Source organism: Miscanthus floridulus, chromosome 11 (genome assembly GCF_019320115.1).
Source record: "Miscanthus floridulus cultivar M001 chromosome 11, ASM1932011v1, whole genome shotgun sequence".
NCBI lineage: Eukaryota > Viridiplantae > Streptophyta > Magnoliopsida > Poales > Poaceae > Miscanthus > Miscanthus floridulus.
In genome coordinates this window covers 78,256,544-78,271,060 of record NC_089590.1, presented here as the reverse complement: position 1 = coordinate 78,271,060, position 14,517 = coordinate 78,256,544, and the positions used below count along the sequence as shown (strand labels likewise).

Here is a 14,517-nt window from a genome sequence, read left to right as displayed (position 1 = left end):
GTGATTAATGTTTTCTGCCAAAACATACCTTAGCAGAGCTGGCAAATCATGTTTTGAGTGCAGTAGTTGCCTGAATTATGGTCTCAGTCAGAAGAATGAATAATGCAGGCACAGTAATTTGCCAATGGCCTGAGCCTGACTCAAAAATAATAGAGTGGGGATGGGGACAGGACACGTACCCTTTCAAAAATAGCGACGGGCTATCGTCTATCCGTCTCCACACTCCACTGTCAACTGGCATGCACACTAGCTTGGGAAGCAGTGCAACTGCCCAAGAGCGGATTGGTCCCGGACAGGAGGAGCAAGAGGACAAACACAGACGGTCCAATGGGCTACGTACCGAATCAAAACTGACAGAGACACGACACAGAAGAACAAGAACATGAACATGGCATGAGGCCCGCAGCCCGCTGCCGCTAGAATAGTACAGTCTTGTAAGATTTTTCACCTAACGCTGCATAATGGAGTTTTTGATTGGAATGATGGCCTCTCTAAGATCTGCATGTAGCTGCCGGTTAGTGGTTGAACAATTGCCAAAATCTAGTACCTAGGGTGCTAGTAGTGGTTAAGAATCTCTGTCAGAGACAGCTGTCTATGAGGATCTAAGAGAGGATGTCATTCGTGATGCACACGAAAAATAATCCTGCAGCTGGCTATTCTGCTCCACAAGTGTGGCAGTGCCATTTGTAGTTTTGCAGTGCAGCCATGGTAAACTCATCTTTCACCATGATACGACAGTGTTTGTTACTCCGCCTTCCGGAGTCTGGAGATACCGGCTAGCCTGAACGTACCCTGAGTCGAAGCAGGACTGCAGGTGAAAGTTCAGTTGATTGTCCTATACTCCGTACTCCTAATCCCATATGCATGCCCAGGACAGAGGCCAGGGCAAGCTCGTGTGGGGATGACGAGAAAGCGCAGCTTTTGAAACCACATCAGTACCACGGATGGCTGAGGGGCATCCGGCGGTGCGTTGCTGTTCCAACGACCCCTAGAAAGGCTGGCGGTAGGACCAGCAGTGGACGCAGTGCAGGCTAGCCGTGTGGGTATGATTGGAGGCGGGACAGGAGAATCTCCTACGGAACCTAACGTTCGTGCAGTTACAACGGGTGGTGATGAGGGCACACGCACCATTTAACATACACTATTTTCTCCTTTTAATCCTTGGTTTTTAGTAAGAGGAAAAAAATCTCTCTCCAACAACTCCTAATTGATAACGGAGGCCTTCAGCCGAGTCTTCAGGACGCCGCCAACGGCCCACGACGCAGTCACGCGGAGCGCGCACCAGCCGCGTAGAGCGTGCGCGCCCAGACGGAGTCACCGCGCGCAGAGCGCGCCCACGATCTGCATGAGCACGACGAACGGCTGAGCGGCCTAGTCTCCTTGTATGTAGGATCTGAGAGACCACGAGCTGTGCTCGCCCCTGTATAAGTGTAAATGTCAGTGTATCAATGCAAAGTGTGGCTTGAGTCTAAACTTCTTTATGGTATCAATTAGCTTGGTTTGATCCCCTGTAAACCAGCGCTCATCCCCCTCCTCCGCTGCTCGCTACCTCCGCTGCTCGCCATGGACGACAACCCACTGTTCGCATTCGAGCACTCCACCCATGGCTCTCCCTCCTCCTCGTCCGCGTCCTTCACCGCCCCGTTCAATGGCGGAGCGCCTCCCCCCCCACCCCGTTCCCAACCTCCACCAGCCGTTGCCCTCATGATGGTGAACATCAAGTCCCATGTGCCGGTGGTTCTTGATATCGTCCACCCGAACTATCAAGAGTGGCGCTGCTTCCTCGACTCCGTCATCGGGAAGTTCGGTCTTCTTCCTCACATTCAAGCCGCCCCAACCGCTGCGCAACTTGCCGATCCGGAGTGGGCGATGAAGGACCAGTGCCTCGTGAACTGGCTCTTCAACACCATGTCACGCGACGTCATGCGCATCGTCCGCGTTCCCGGCGCCTCCGCCTTCACGATCTGGCGCGCCATCGTCGACCAATTCCGCGACCATCAGCTCCACCGTGCCATCTACCTGGAGGCCGAATACCGGAGTCTGTACCAGGGCAACCTCAGCATCACCGACTACACCGCCAAACTGAAGGAGCTCGCCGACGCTCTCGGCGACCTCGGCCAGCCGGTCCCCGACCCGTCCCAGGTCCTCAACATGTTGCGCGGCCTCAACGACAAATACCGTCACTGCATCGCCACCATCACCTCCCACCAGCCCCCGCACACCTTCCTCACCGCTCGCTCATTCCTCCTGCTGGAGGAGCTCTATGCCACCTAGCACAGCAAGTTGGCGGCGCAGCAGGCTATGGTCGCACAAGGCGGACGCGTGCCGCTCTCCACTGGCGGGTCTTCGTCGAGCACTACACCCCCTCCGTCAGTCCCTGCACCAGTCGGTCACACCTCCAGCACTCCTCCCAGCGGCAATCGCAACCGGCGCCGCGGTCGTGGGCGCGGCAACGACAACGGGGCACCTGCCCACAACAACGCCGCCGCTGGTGGCGGATCTACTCTAACACCATGGCATGCCACCTTCCCCAACACACCGTTGGCCGCGGCGTACAACCCCTAGCAGGGCATGGTCCAGGCATGGCCCATGCCCTTCCGACCTCCCACCACCGGTGTCCTCAGCCCACGGCCTGGAATGCCTCCTCAACAGGCTTTCTACGCCGACTGCCCAATAGCCGACGTCTACGGCCAGGCGCCCAACTACGTGACCACGCCTGCCGAGCCGAACGCCCTACTCACCGCCCTCGCCAACGCCGGCGTTCCTCCTGCAGGCACCAGCGGCTCCGACTGGTTCCTGGACACTGGTGCTTCTTCACACATGGCGTCCAGCACCGGTAACCTTCATCATCCGCGCCCTCTTTTTCCTTCCTCCTTTGTCACGGTGGGCAATGGTGCTCGCATGCCCATCACCCACCTTGCTGACTCCTCCATTTCCACCTCCTCCTCTCCTCTATCCCTCAACAACGTACTCGTCACTCCTTTAGTCAAGAATTTGATATATGTCCGATCTCTAACCTGTGATAATAATGTTTTGGTTGAATTTGATCCCCTTGGTTTCTCCATCAAGGATCTGGACACCCGTCAGGAGAAGCTCCGATGTGATAGCCGCGGCGACCTCTACCCCCTGCGGCCACCACAACATCATGCTCTTCATGCCTCCTTCGCATCAGCCGACCTATGGCACCAACGGCTGGGGCATCCAGGGCATGATCAACTGGCCGCGGCGCTGCGTACCTTCGACTTCTCCTTCACCAAGTCCACCGATCATGTCTGCACTGCTTGCCAATTAGGCAAACACGTTCGCCTACACTTTTCATCATCTCAGTCCATTAGTTATTTTCCTTTCCAATTAGTGCATTCCGATGTTTGGACAAGTCCTGTACCTAGCATCTCCGGTTACAAATTTTATTTGGTTATCATAGATGATTTCACTCATTATGTTTGGTCCTTCCCGCTACTGAATAAAGCTGATGTCGTCCCAACTTTTCTAAAATTTTGCTCCTATGTTCACACTCAGTTTCGATTACCTATTGTCGCTTTGCAAACTGACAACGGCCGCGAATTTGATAACTACACCATGCGCCGATTTCTTCAAGCTCATGGGATGGCCTTTCGCCTCTCCTGCCCATACACATCGGCACATAATGGCAAGGCCGAGCGTACCTTGCGCACTCTGAACGACAGCGTGCGTGCCATGCTCCTGCACGCATCTGCTCCATCACAGTTTTGGGTCGAGGCTCTGGCCACTACGACCAATCTGATCAACATCCGGCCATGCCGCGCCACCAGCACCATGACACCACATTAGCTTCTTTTCGGCACTCCCCCCACCTACGATCACTTGCGCGTCTTTGGCAGCCTATGCTTCCCTAACCAGACGGCGACCACGACAAACAAGCTTTGTCCACGCTCCGTCCCATGTGTTTTCCTCGGATATCCTGCAGATCACAAGGAGTATAGGTGCTACGACATGGAAACGCAATGCGTCATCACTTCACGGCATGTCGTGTTCGACGAGTCTCAGTTCCCCTTTCATCAAGCATGTCATCCGCGCGCGCCATCTACAGTGTCATCCGCGATGTTGAACCGATCGTGGCCCCATTGCCCCTTGATGGCCACGGCGTCGCGCATCCGGTTCGGCACCGCGATGCTCCTTCGACAGCGCCCAACTCTGACACAATGCTGGCACCTTCACCGCCACGCTTTGACGGCACACCAGCGTCATCTCCGCCGTCATCATCCATGCCATCTGCGTCTTCGTCGTCAACACCCTCGGCGCCGCGGTTTGACGCCACACCACCGTCTTCCTCGACATCGTCCTCATCGGACAGCATAGCCTCTTCGACACCAGCAGTGCCACCTCCAGTTGCCGCACCACAATGTCACCCCATGGTGACCCGTGCTCGGGACGACATCCACAAGCCGAACCCACGGTACGCTATGACGGTGGCTGCACCGGTGGTCTCCCCGATCCCCACATCTGCGCGTGCGGCTCTCCGTGACCCCAACTGGAAGGCGGCCATGCAGCGGGAGTTCAACGCCCTACAGCCCAACCACACATGGTGGCTCGTTCCATGGCCCGCGCGAGCGAACGTCGTCACCGAAAAGTGGGTGTTCAAGCATAAGTACAACCCCGATGGCAGCCTCGAACGCTACAAAGCTCGCTGGGTCGTGCGCGGATTCACGCAGCGCGCGGGCATCGACTTCAGCGAGACCTTCACTCCCGTGGTGAAGCCGGCGACGATCCGTACTGTGCTCACGATTGTTGCAGGGAAACGATGGCCAGTCCGACAGCTTGATGTCTCCAACGCGTTCCTCCACGACCACCTCGACGAACACATCCTCTGCCAGCAGCCCATCGGCTTCGTCGATCTGACGCAGCCCGACGCCGTCTGCCTCCTCTCGCGCTCCCTGTACGGTCTCCGACAGGCTCCTCGGGCGTGGTTTACACGCATTGCCGGCTTCCTGCGCTCCATCGGGTTCGTCGACACACGTTCGGACTCCTCCCTGTTCGTTCTTCGCCGCGGCTCGTCCACAGCATACCTGCTCTTGTACGTCGACGACATGGTGCTCACTGCCTCCTCCGATGTGCTTCTCCAGGACATCGTCGCCAAACTATAGGCTGAGTTTGCCGTGAAGGACATGGGCCCGTTGCACTTCTTCCTCGACGTCGATGTGCGACGTCGCGACTCCAACTTCTTCCTGTCGCAGACGAAGTACGCTGAGGAGCTGCTCGACCGTGCGGGCATGGTGAGCTGCAAGCCCGCCGCGACGCCGATCGACACGAAGGCCAAGCTGTCGTCGTCCTCTAGTGCTGCTGTTCGTGATCCGAGTGAGTACCACAGTATCGCCGGAGCGCTACAGTACCTCACCATCACACGGTCCGACATCGCCTATGCCGCCCAACAGGCATGCCTGCACATGCATGACCCATGGGAGTGCCACCTCGCCATCGTCAAGCGAATCCCGCGCTACATCCGAGGCACTACATCCTACGGTCTTCACCTCCGCGGCATGACTTCGACGCCGTCGATCATCGCCTACTCGGACACCGACTGGGCCAGTTGCCCCTACACGCGACGTTCCACGTTCGGATACTGCATCTACCTCGGCAACGCGCTGGTGTCGTGGTCGTCCAAGCGACAGGCCACGGTATCCCGGTCAAGCGCCGAAGCCGAATACCGGGCCGTGGCGAATGCGGTGGCCGGATGTATCTGGCTACGCCAACTGCTCGGCGAGCTCTACGTCGACATTCCAAGCACCACGATCGCCTACTACGACAACGTATCCACCATCTACATGAGCAAGAACCCTGTACATCACCGGCGTACCAAGCATATCGACCTGGACATCCACTTCGTGCGGGAACAAGTCGCCCTCGGTGAGCTGCATGTCGTTCATGTTCCAACAGATCAGCAGTTCACCGACGTGATGACTAAGGGCCTGCCCACAGCGACGTTCGCGGCGTTCCGATCTAGTCTCACCGTCGGGACATCCGACGCTGCCACTGTGGGGGGTGATAATGGAGGCCTTCACCGAGTCTTTAGGACGCCGCCAACGGCCCACGACGCTGTAACACCCTAGGTGTTTATCACCAGTTAAGCAATGGGTTTGAGCTCAAACATGGCATGTCAAGTGGTAATCAAGGTGTCAAGATCAAATTTACATGATGGAGCTCCAACTTAAACTTGGGCCACACACAATTGCTTACATATGGACCCTTGTTAAGATTATGCAAGAGTAATTCTAAACATACTTCTTCCATGTACATTACATCCACATGCATCCATCTAGACCCGTGGAAAAGTTTCATAAAGTTTGGAATCAAAAAGTCACATGAAATGATAAGTCATATCTTTGCATGAATTGCTTTATCAAGTGGATGGAAGCCTATGAAGTCAAACAAACCTTGGTACTTTGCTCAAACAACTCCACTTGCACTCATGAACAAAATTTATGAAGGGTTCATGTTGAGCAGGTGGCCAGAAAATGCCTCAATCGGTAAATAACTCTAATTTAAGCTTTATAGTGACGATACTTTGACCTATGTGGACCAACCACTTACAGTGCTTGCATGGAGTTGTACTTTAAATAAAAGTTGAAGATTGAGTAGAGTAGAACAAACTTTGTTTTTGGAACAAGAACCAGATCAACTTGGAACTAAGTCAAACAGAGGCTCGAAGATTGAATCATCAGCTGTTTTCAGGTACTTAGAATTTTTCTAAGTCTGGAATTCATCGTCGTCGACGTTGGCATGTCGCGTTCTCATGTTTTCGTTAAGCAACTCGACTTGACCCCAAAATAAAGGTTGAAGGTTATGTTATGGAGAAGAGACTGCAAAAAGTTGCACTAAGTTTGATCGAGTTTCGACCTCCGAAAGCGAGTTTCCGTGATCACTGTTAACATATTGACACTATCATTTTGGAGCTTAATTATCTACTATTATAGAGCTCAAATGGACGGGCACCTTAAATAAGAAACGTAGAGCAAGCCGAGGTGAACAAACTTTGTTTATGGCCCAATGTCTAATTCGGCCTGGAAGAGGCCCAAAACGGTGTTCCACCTTGCCCACGTCGCTGCCCGCCACGTGCTCGGTGAAATGACTCAACGGGCAACACCTGTCTGTGGACGTGGCCACCATTGATGGGCTTTGCTGCCGTGTGGCCGCCACGCGCCATGGCCAGCCTGACGCCGCTGCCCGCTGGCGACCGCTTGAAGGCCGCGCCCGCCTGCCCTCCCACTCAACCTTGCTCTCTATTTCCCTCTCGCGCTCTCCTCGCTCCGCTCTGAGGCAGGACGCGCGTCCGCCATGGCCGGCTGGCCAAGCTCGCCGACGCCGCATTCTCGCTGCCCCCATGCTTTCTTGTGTCTCTCCGCGTGCGCCACCGGCTCAACCGTCCTCTCTTTGGCCTTGCGAGCCACTTCCCGGCCCTTCTTCGCGGCCGTAGCGCGCTGCCACAGGTGCCGTGGCCGCCGTGGGCACCTGTGCACGCGGCCAGGCCATTCTGGCCCATCTCAGGACATGCAAGATGGTCCTACGAGTCCGCTATGCCCCCTTGGTGCTCGTCCACCCCTCCTTTGCCGCCGTTGAGAACCGCGGTGGCCGGAAGAGCGAGCGCCAGCAAGGCTGCCGCGGCCGTCGCTGGCTCACGTGGCCGGCCCTTCACCGGCAGTCTTCGTCCAAGTTTGGGACCTCCTACAGGTGCGGCTGGGCATGTTGATGCTCCGGGACCCCTCCTTCGTCGCTGGCGATCACCACGGCGGCCGGAATCACGAGCTCCGGCGAACTGCTCTGTTTCCGACCGAGGGATGAAGCTGATGGACTTCGCGCTCAAATTCAAGAAAAGGGGAGGTCCTAACTGCGAAGTCAGTGACTCATGTGAATAGTGCCGTAAGGACTGGTTTGTAATTATTTTGCAGGAACTTTGGAAATTCATAGTAAATCGTAGAAAATTCGTAAAATAATAAATGAGGACTTTTTGGAATCCTTGTAAATTTCTCTATGCACTAGATCTATAATATTACATGTTTTACTTTAAAGTTTTAGCGGTAAAAATATATTTATGCAGCTAGGTTTGTAATGCTAGTGGTATTTGTCTTTTTCATAACTGTAGATCTAGGGCTCCAAATGAAGTGAAATTTTTGTGGCATGCTACTCATGTGATAGTTGATGTGTGGTAAAAATTTCATGAGTATTGGATGAAGTATGAGTGAGTTATTGGTTTACCTCGCTCTCACATGATTTCTTGCTTTAGCAACTTGTCTTTTTCATAGAGGTTGCTATACATATACAAATGGAGTGAAATTTGTACAGTAGACTATTGATAGAATATGTGAGCCACTGTAATTTTTGTAGAATTTATTGTATACTTTTGGTATATGTTCATTAAGTCACCCTGTTATATAAAATAAATTAAGAAATGCATTAAAAGAATTTAATTGGCCATGGACACTAGGTTTTCTGGTGTTCTTTAGTCATGTGGGAAATGTTGGTAAAGTTGGTTTTGCCTAATTATGTGTTTGCAACATAAGTTAATATTTATTTTCTTGCAAATGTGGTTTTTGGACAGATCTGGGAACTTATCAAAGTTCTTCATGATAATGTGCTTTGTTGTGAAACTTGTTTATACAAAAGTTATAGATAATTCATGTATCTAGCTTCTATTAAAATTTGGTGTCATTTGGCCAAGTAGTTTGAGAGTTACAGCTGTTTAAAGTTGGGTTTCAGAAATGGCTGTTTTCTGTCAATTGTGGACCAGTTTCTGTAAATGGATATATTTGACTTAGTTAACTTGAGAATCATGCTAAGATGATTAAAGATGAATTGTAGAAAATTTCATAAGCTTTCCATAATGTCTTCTTGCAAGTCATTTGGATTTGTGTAACTCCAGTTATAGCTAAATCTTGTAGCTACTGTTTGTATGTCCAGAAATTGGCAGATTCCAATTATAGTGCTTGCTTGTATATTGTTAAGTGTGACGTATGCCTTGAATGATGACTGAGTTAGAGCACTTGAGATCTTGGGAAACTTGTGTCATGATTGGTGTTGTCGTCTTCTTTGCCATCTTAACATAATAGATTGTGTGATGTTTAAGTTAAGCATCGCAAAGTACTTAAGTGTGTTAGTGTAAACTATGCTTGTCTTGCTTGCTATTTTGTGATGTGTCTCATGGTACTATTCTTCATATTTATGCACTTGCATATTGCATCTCATCTAGGTACGCTAGATGAACCACGTAAAGGACGTGATGTTGGAGCCAAACCCGAAGACGGTGTTTGATGGATCTATCCCGAAGATGGAAGGACTAAACGAGTGCTAAGATCTGAGATGTCACCAGGATGGTGCAAGCTAACTGAACTGACTTGTGGTGGATCCCAGGCAAGCCCCGGAGCATTATAATTCTTCTAATTTATAAAAGCAATTCTTTCTATATATGAGTTATATATTGTTGCATTAAGTTGTAGGAGTTGATTGAAACCGTTGATGCATTTATTACTATCCTTGCCTACCTTATTACCTTTTTACCCTGTTAGGTCAGGATCGAATAACTGCTTAGCCTTGCTTAGACCGGTAGCGATCGGTGATATCCGGTCACCTACATTTATAGGTGGTTACTGGAAGAATTTAGCTATGGAAAGAATGATATCCTGGAATTAACCATGTGTGATGGATAATTGGAGACCGGACGGAAAAAGTTGGAGGCAACCAGACAGGGTTCTGGGGTGCTGTTAGTTTCCGTCTGTGTCGATTAAGGACCGACCATTGTTGGGCCTCGAGTCATGTTGAACGCATGCCTTACATTTAGCTGGCCGGATAAAGTACCTTCCGACCGCGAAGCTGGGAGATTTTTCGGGCCGAGTAGATTGCCCGCAGCGCACTGTGCCGGAGCAGGTGTGGTAGGACACGGGGACGAGATGATAAGACCAAAGTGCAGTCGGTCGGCCCCTAGGTACATGTGGTTCCTAGCAAACTCGAGATTCCTGGAAAGTTGACTCGGTGATCAATATCTCACTTTAGCGGGTGAGTGAGGTTTGTGTAAGTAATAAATCACCAGCTGGTTAGGAATCGATTCGAATCGCCATCGCTCCTGGATAGTGAGCACTTGACTCGAGTTACTTCATTGTAGTAATTATTATGGAACAATGATGGTTATCTAGATGGTATGAGATATGCTAAATCTAAATTGGTAACTAGATGTTATTGGTTAATCAAGTGATTGCTATAGTACAGGTGCTTACCTAGATGGATAGGTCATAATAAAGATGATGCAAAGTACTTAAAATGGTTTCTTCATGATAGCTTATGCTTTTCGCAAATAAGTCAGCTAACCCACTAAAGAAAGCCTTGCATAATCCTTGGTGTCACTTTATTTTTGGTTTACGACGGGTAAGTCTGGCTGAGTACATTCGAGTACTCAGGGTTTATCCCACCTTGTTGCAGGTGATGTTCTCGACCTGTTGATGATGGTGGCTAACCACCGGTGGGCTCGGTGATTCTATACTTACTTCTCATCTATATGCTTTTGTTAGATGATGTCACTATACTAGCAATATATTTGGAACTTATATTAATGTAATCATTTGAAAGCTATGTTGTTTTCACTAAGCGGTTTTGAAACCCAAACTTGTATTATTATTTGTTAACCCCTTTGTAATATTATTTTCGCTGCAACCCGATGTATGTGATGTGTATTTGCTTAATCACGCGATCTTGGTTGTGATGTTGATTTACCGAGGTCTTTCGGGACACTCGGCGGACTACCGGGTTTATAGGAGTGAAAGTATGGGTGTGTCAACGTGTTAGCGGGGACAACCGTACTTGATCTTGTATAAATTGGGCGGTTCTGTCATAGCCGGTATCAGAGCGAGATTAAGCATAATACTGTTAGGTACATAGTTTTAAAAGCTAAGTTTTGGTTTTAAAAGGTCTATTTTAACTAAAACTTTAGCTACAGGCAAATTTGTCAAAACTTATTTGCAAAACTATGCTAGCGACATCTTCCTTTATGCCCAGTTAAGGACTATTAGGTGGCTATCTAAGTACTAACTTTAAGGGATGTACTTTATTGCAATTTTTCTTTCGTCGTCCATACGGCGTGCTATTGTATGGATGCCATTCGCTTGAATGGTACTGTATGGATCAATTGCCTCTACGTCCAGGTAAGTGTGAGTTGTGAGAGTATGACCGTCCAACTGTCGGTCTAGAGAAGAGTTAGCTATGGTTACTGGAATATTTACATGTTACACACATGTATATATGAAGGTACTTAATTGCGGGTATATGTATCGGGTAGCTATGGATATCAAAGTATATACATCTGGGGATGTATATATGGAGAGTATCTTAGTTTACTGTTTTCATTATGCGCTTATTTATCTCTTGTGGGGATGGGCTGCAATGAATTTGCCTGCAGGTACGCTAACCACGAATACGTAGATTGAATGTAGCTGACGACTAGCTATATATCGAGAGAGTACGTGTTATGCCGCCAACATAGAACGTGATTGCCACCTTAGGCTGGCAATTTCGTGAGGACGAATAGGACGAGCATGCATCATGATTGTGCTTGTGCATAAATATGCTTCCCTTCCTTTGTTTAAAGTACTAAGTAACTTGTGATCGATGTATTGCACTATCTTCCTTGTGCGGAGTTAAACAAGAATGCCTTGTTCCATGTTTCTTGAATAGGAAGTGCTTGAGAAAAGTGTGTGCTTAGTCTTGCTAGAAATAATTGTGGTTACATGCTTAACCTATAATGTCATCTAGTTTAGCCAAGTGGTGGGTATGTATGCTTGTTATCTAATTGGTGCCATAGTTATCACCCCTTTTGTCCTCGGTAAGCATACGAGTGTTGAAGAGCGCTATCCTAGAACCACGTCCAAGTTTTGGTAATCACTTGGTGGACACAAGACGTATATGGAAATTTGGCAAGAAGTCCCCTGCTTGTTGACTCCTAACCTTGTGACTACCTTTGTTTGCTATCCCTCCTTCGCATAGTGCTTGCTCCTATGCAACCCAATTTGTGCCATGTGAGATTTCTTGTAGGTTATATGTTCAGTAATGGTGCCACGATTAGCGATCTATGGTGCTGTGATGAAATCGAGAGCCTCCTGTGGGCGCGCACACAAGGTTGTGCTGCTCGGCACGCGCTGGTATCGAGGTTCCTAGTCATGATCCATTGCCGAACTACGCCGATGTGTTATTTTTACGTGAGCTCTTCCTTGGTTATCTCTCCTTATCATGTCAAGAGATCTATATGTCAAACTAGATGCAATAGGACTTCCTTCTGGAGTAGTCCAACGGTTAACCTTTGAAGAACAGGTCACTAACAGGAACATAAACAGACTGCAAGAGGTGGTAGACAAGTGACTCTACTTGACGATCTCTATAATGATGTCAGTCATCTAGTGAGCAACTTATGCCATCCATGTTGGATCAGAAAGGTGCACCACACTTAAGGTTGAACAAGTTATCAGTCGGATGATAAATGGACTAGGAGATTATGTGCTGTAATAGGTCACCTGGTATACATGAGATTCCTGTCCAAGTTCTCAGTCTTTAGGTGCATAAGGCTAACGTAGACAAACCGACCTTCTTTGGTGTGACCCCTTTCTGCTGACTTCAATGGCGACCATCTGTAGGCTTCGACCAAAATTTTTATTATCAAGAGTGAAGATTTGGAACCTTTTTAAGTGTTGAGGGACAACTGATTTGTTACCAGTAGGAAAGTTAGTCTTCAGATAGGTAACAACTAATTGGTAACTATGAAGGCCAGATCTCATAGAACAATGTTGATCAAGGAAACAGCAAACCTGGCCCCACAATGCAAGTGCTACTTCTTCTCCAAATGTGCTATCAAGTCAATTCCATCTTGGACAATCACGTTGATAGTACAAGACGTGGTATCGGCTAGGTAGGAGCTAGCGAAAGCACGTCCCTAGTTTTTAGTCAGCATCTTTGTGCCCCAAGGTGCCACTAACACATGTGTCCGGACTCTATTGGATGAAGTGCCGAAGGATATATAGGAATGGTTCCTTGTCAATATAGAAATGTCCTACATGTGGAATAATGTTTTGTGCCCTGCGAAAACAGCCCACGAGTCCAATGCTTGTGCATAGTCAAGTTGGTGTCTAGAACGATGGTTGAAGTGTTACCAGAGAAGCATGTAAGGAAAAACTCTAGCCTCCATCTTCAGCTAGAGAAAGGCTGTTGCTGCTATGAGAAAGATTATAGAGTGCAAAACACACACCTCAATGTGCGAAGCAAAGAAAAGGGAGAACACGAAATCTGTCCAGATTTTGTGGCACTAAACTAGTTATCTTCAAGCTGGCGATTAGTGACTCAAACGAAGTTGGATTGACCCCAAACTTGGTGATCTCATTCCTTACTTAGGACCCTTCAATGTCTTAAGTTAGTTTGAGTATTGGTTGAGTAAAACATCAGATTTGAGAGATATCTTGTCGGCTTGGTTTGCTGCCATTTTAGAACAGAGCAGTTTTGGTAGATGAATTGTTTGGATGGTCAAATGGTGTTCGGTTGAGTTGAATTTTGGTGAGTATTTAGAAGACTCATGGATCTATATGCCTACCAAAATTCATGCATAATGGAGCTGTAGATTATGAGTTATGAACAACAAACTAAAGGGTATAGAATCTACAATTTCTCTAATTGACTGTGATCATCCTTTACTTTAGAAAGTTGTGTTTGCAATTGACGTCAAGATTAGCAACGCAGTCAAGGTGTTCTAGAAGTCAAAATTTTGCCCTTGCAATTCGAAAGCAATTGGAAAGATGTCTAACCATATATTTTTCTTGGATTATGGTTTTCGAGATATTGATTGGCCTAAGAATGGAAGCCTCGATGTCAAATATAGTTCAAGAAAGCTGATTTTGCTACGATGCAAGTCAACCCAACTTGCTGTGCAACTGCACCACGAAGGCAAATTGTGCTCAACCTGCTTGGTAGTGAACTAGTCCCTAGTTTTGTGATTACTTGCAACTTGTGTTGTCCTCCAAGCCTCGCTAACATCCTTCTGCGTCAATGGTTCTCTAATGCTGACATGCCTTTGGTACCTTATATGTGTTTTTACCCAAGAGGTTGCATCAGATTCCACCCAGATCCCTGTTGCAACCTGGATCCAAAGGCTCCCTAAGGAATGATCATCGAGAATGTTGAGCCGACAGAGTCAGCTACTATGTTTACTACTCACTCAGCAGACTCAGGCCATACAATATTGTTATCAAAGAAAGAGCACTGCACACATGGAACATTATGTAGCCTTCCATCAGTTGACATTTGAGTGATTGCACTGCTACAACTAGTTTGGATATTGGTTAACTAGCTTCTCATACCCTCAAAGGACGTTTACCCGTTTATGATCACATCCTTTGCGAGAAGTTGTGCTCAAGCCACTTTGATAGCGAACTGTTTTTCAAACCTTGGGAACAAATATAGTACCGTTGCAAGGAATATCCGTCAACAGGCTGCGGTCTAGTGCAAAGTCCATATGGTCTG

The 14,517-nt window shown here is 48.6% G+C and overlaps 2 protein-coding genes across 2 annotated transcripts; both read left to right on the top strand.

Annotated features, from left to right (window-relative positions):
• Window positions 1-1,563: 1,563 nt before the first annotated feature.
• LOC136492254 (uncharacterized) lies at window positions 1,564-2,274 on the top strand. The gene has a single exon (XM_066488336.1). It carries the CDS (start codon window positions 1,564-1,566, stop codon window positions 2,272-2,274), a length of 711 nt encoding a protein of 236 aa, XP_066344433.1.
• Window positions 2,275-5,144: 2,870 nt separating this feature from the next.
• On the top strand, window positions 5,145-6,086 carry LOC136492253 (uncharacterized mitochondrial protein AtMg00810-like). Its single transcript, XM_066488335.1, has one exon. The coding sequence runs from the start codon at window positions 5,145-5,147 to the stop codon at window positions 6,084-6,086; it is 942 nt and encodes a 313-aa protein (XP_066344432.1).
• Window positions 6,087-14,517: the final 8,431 nt, after the last annotated feature.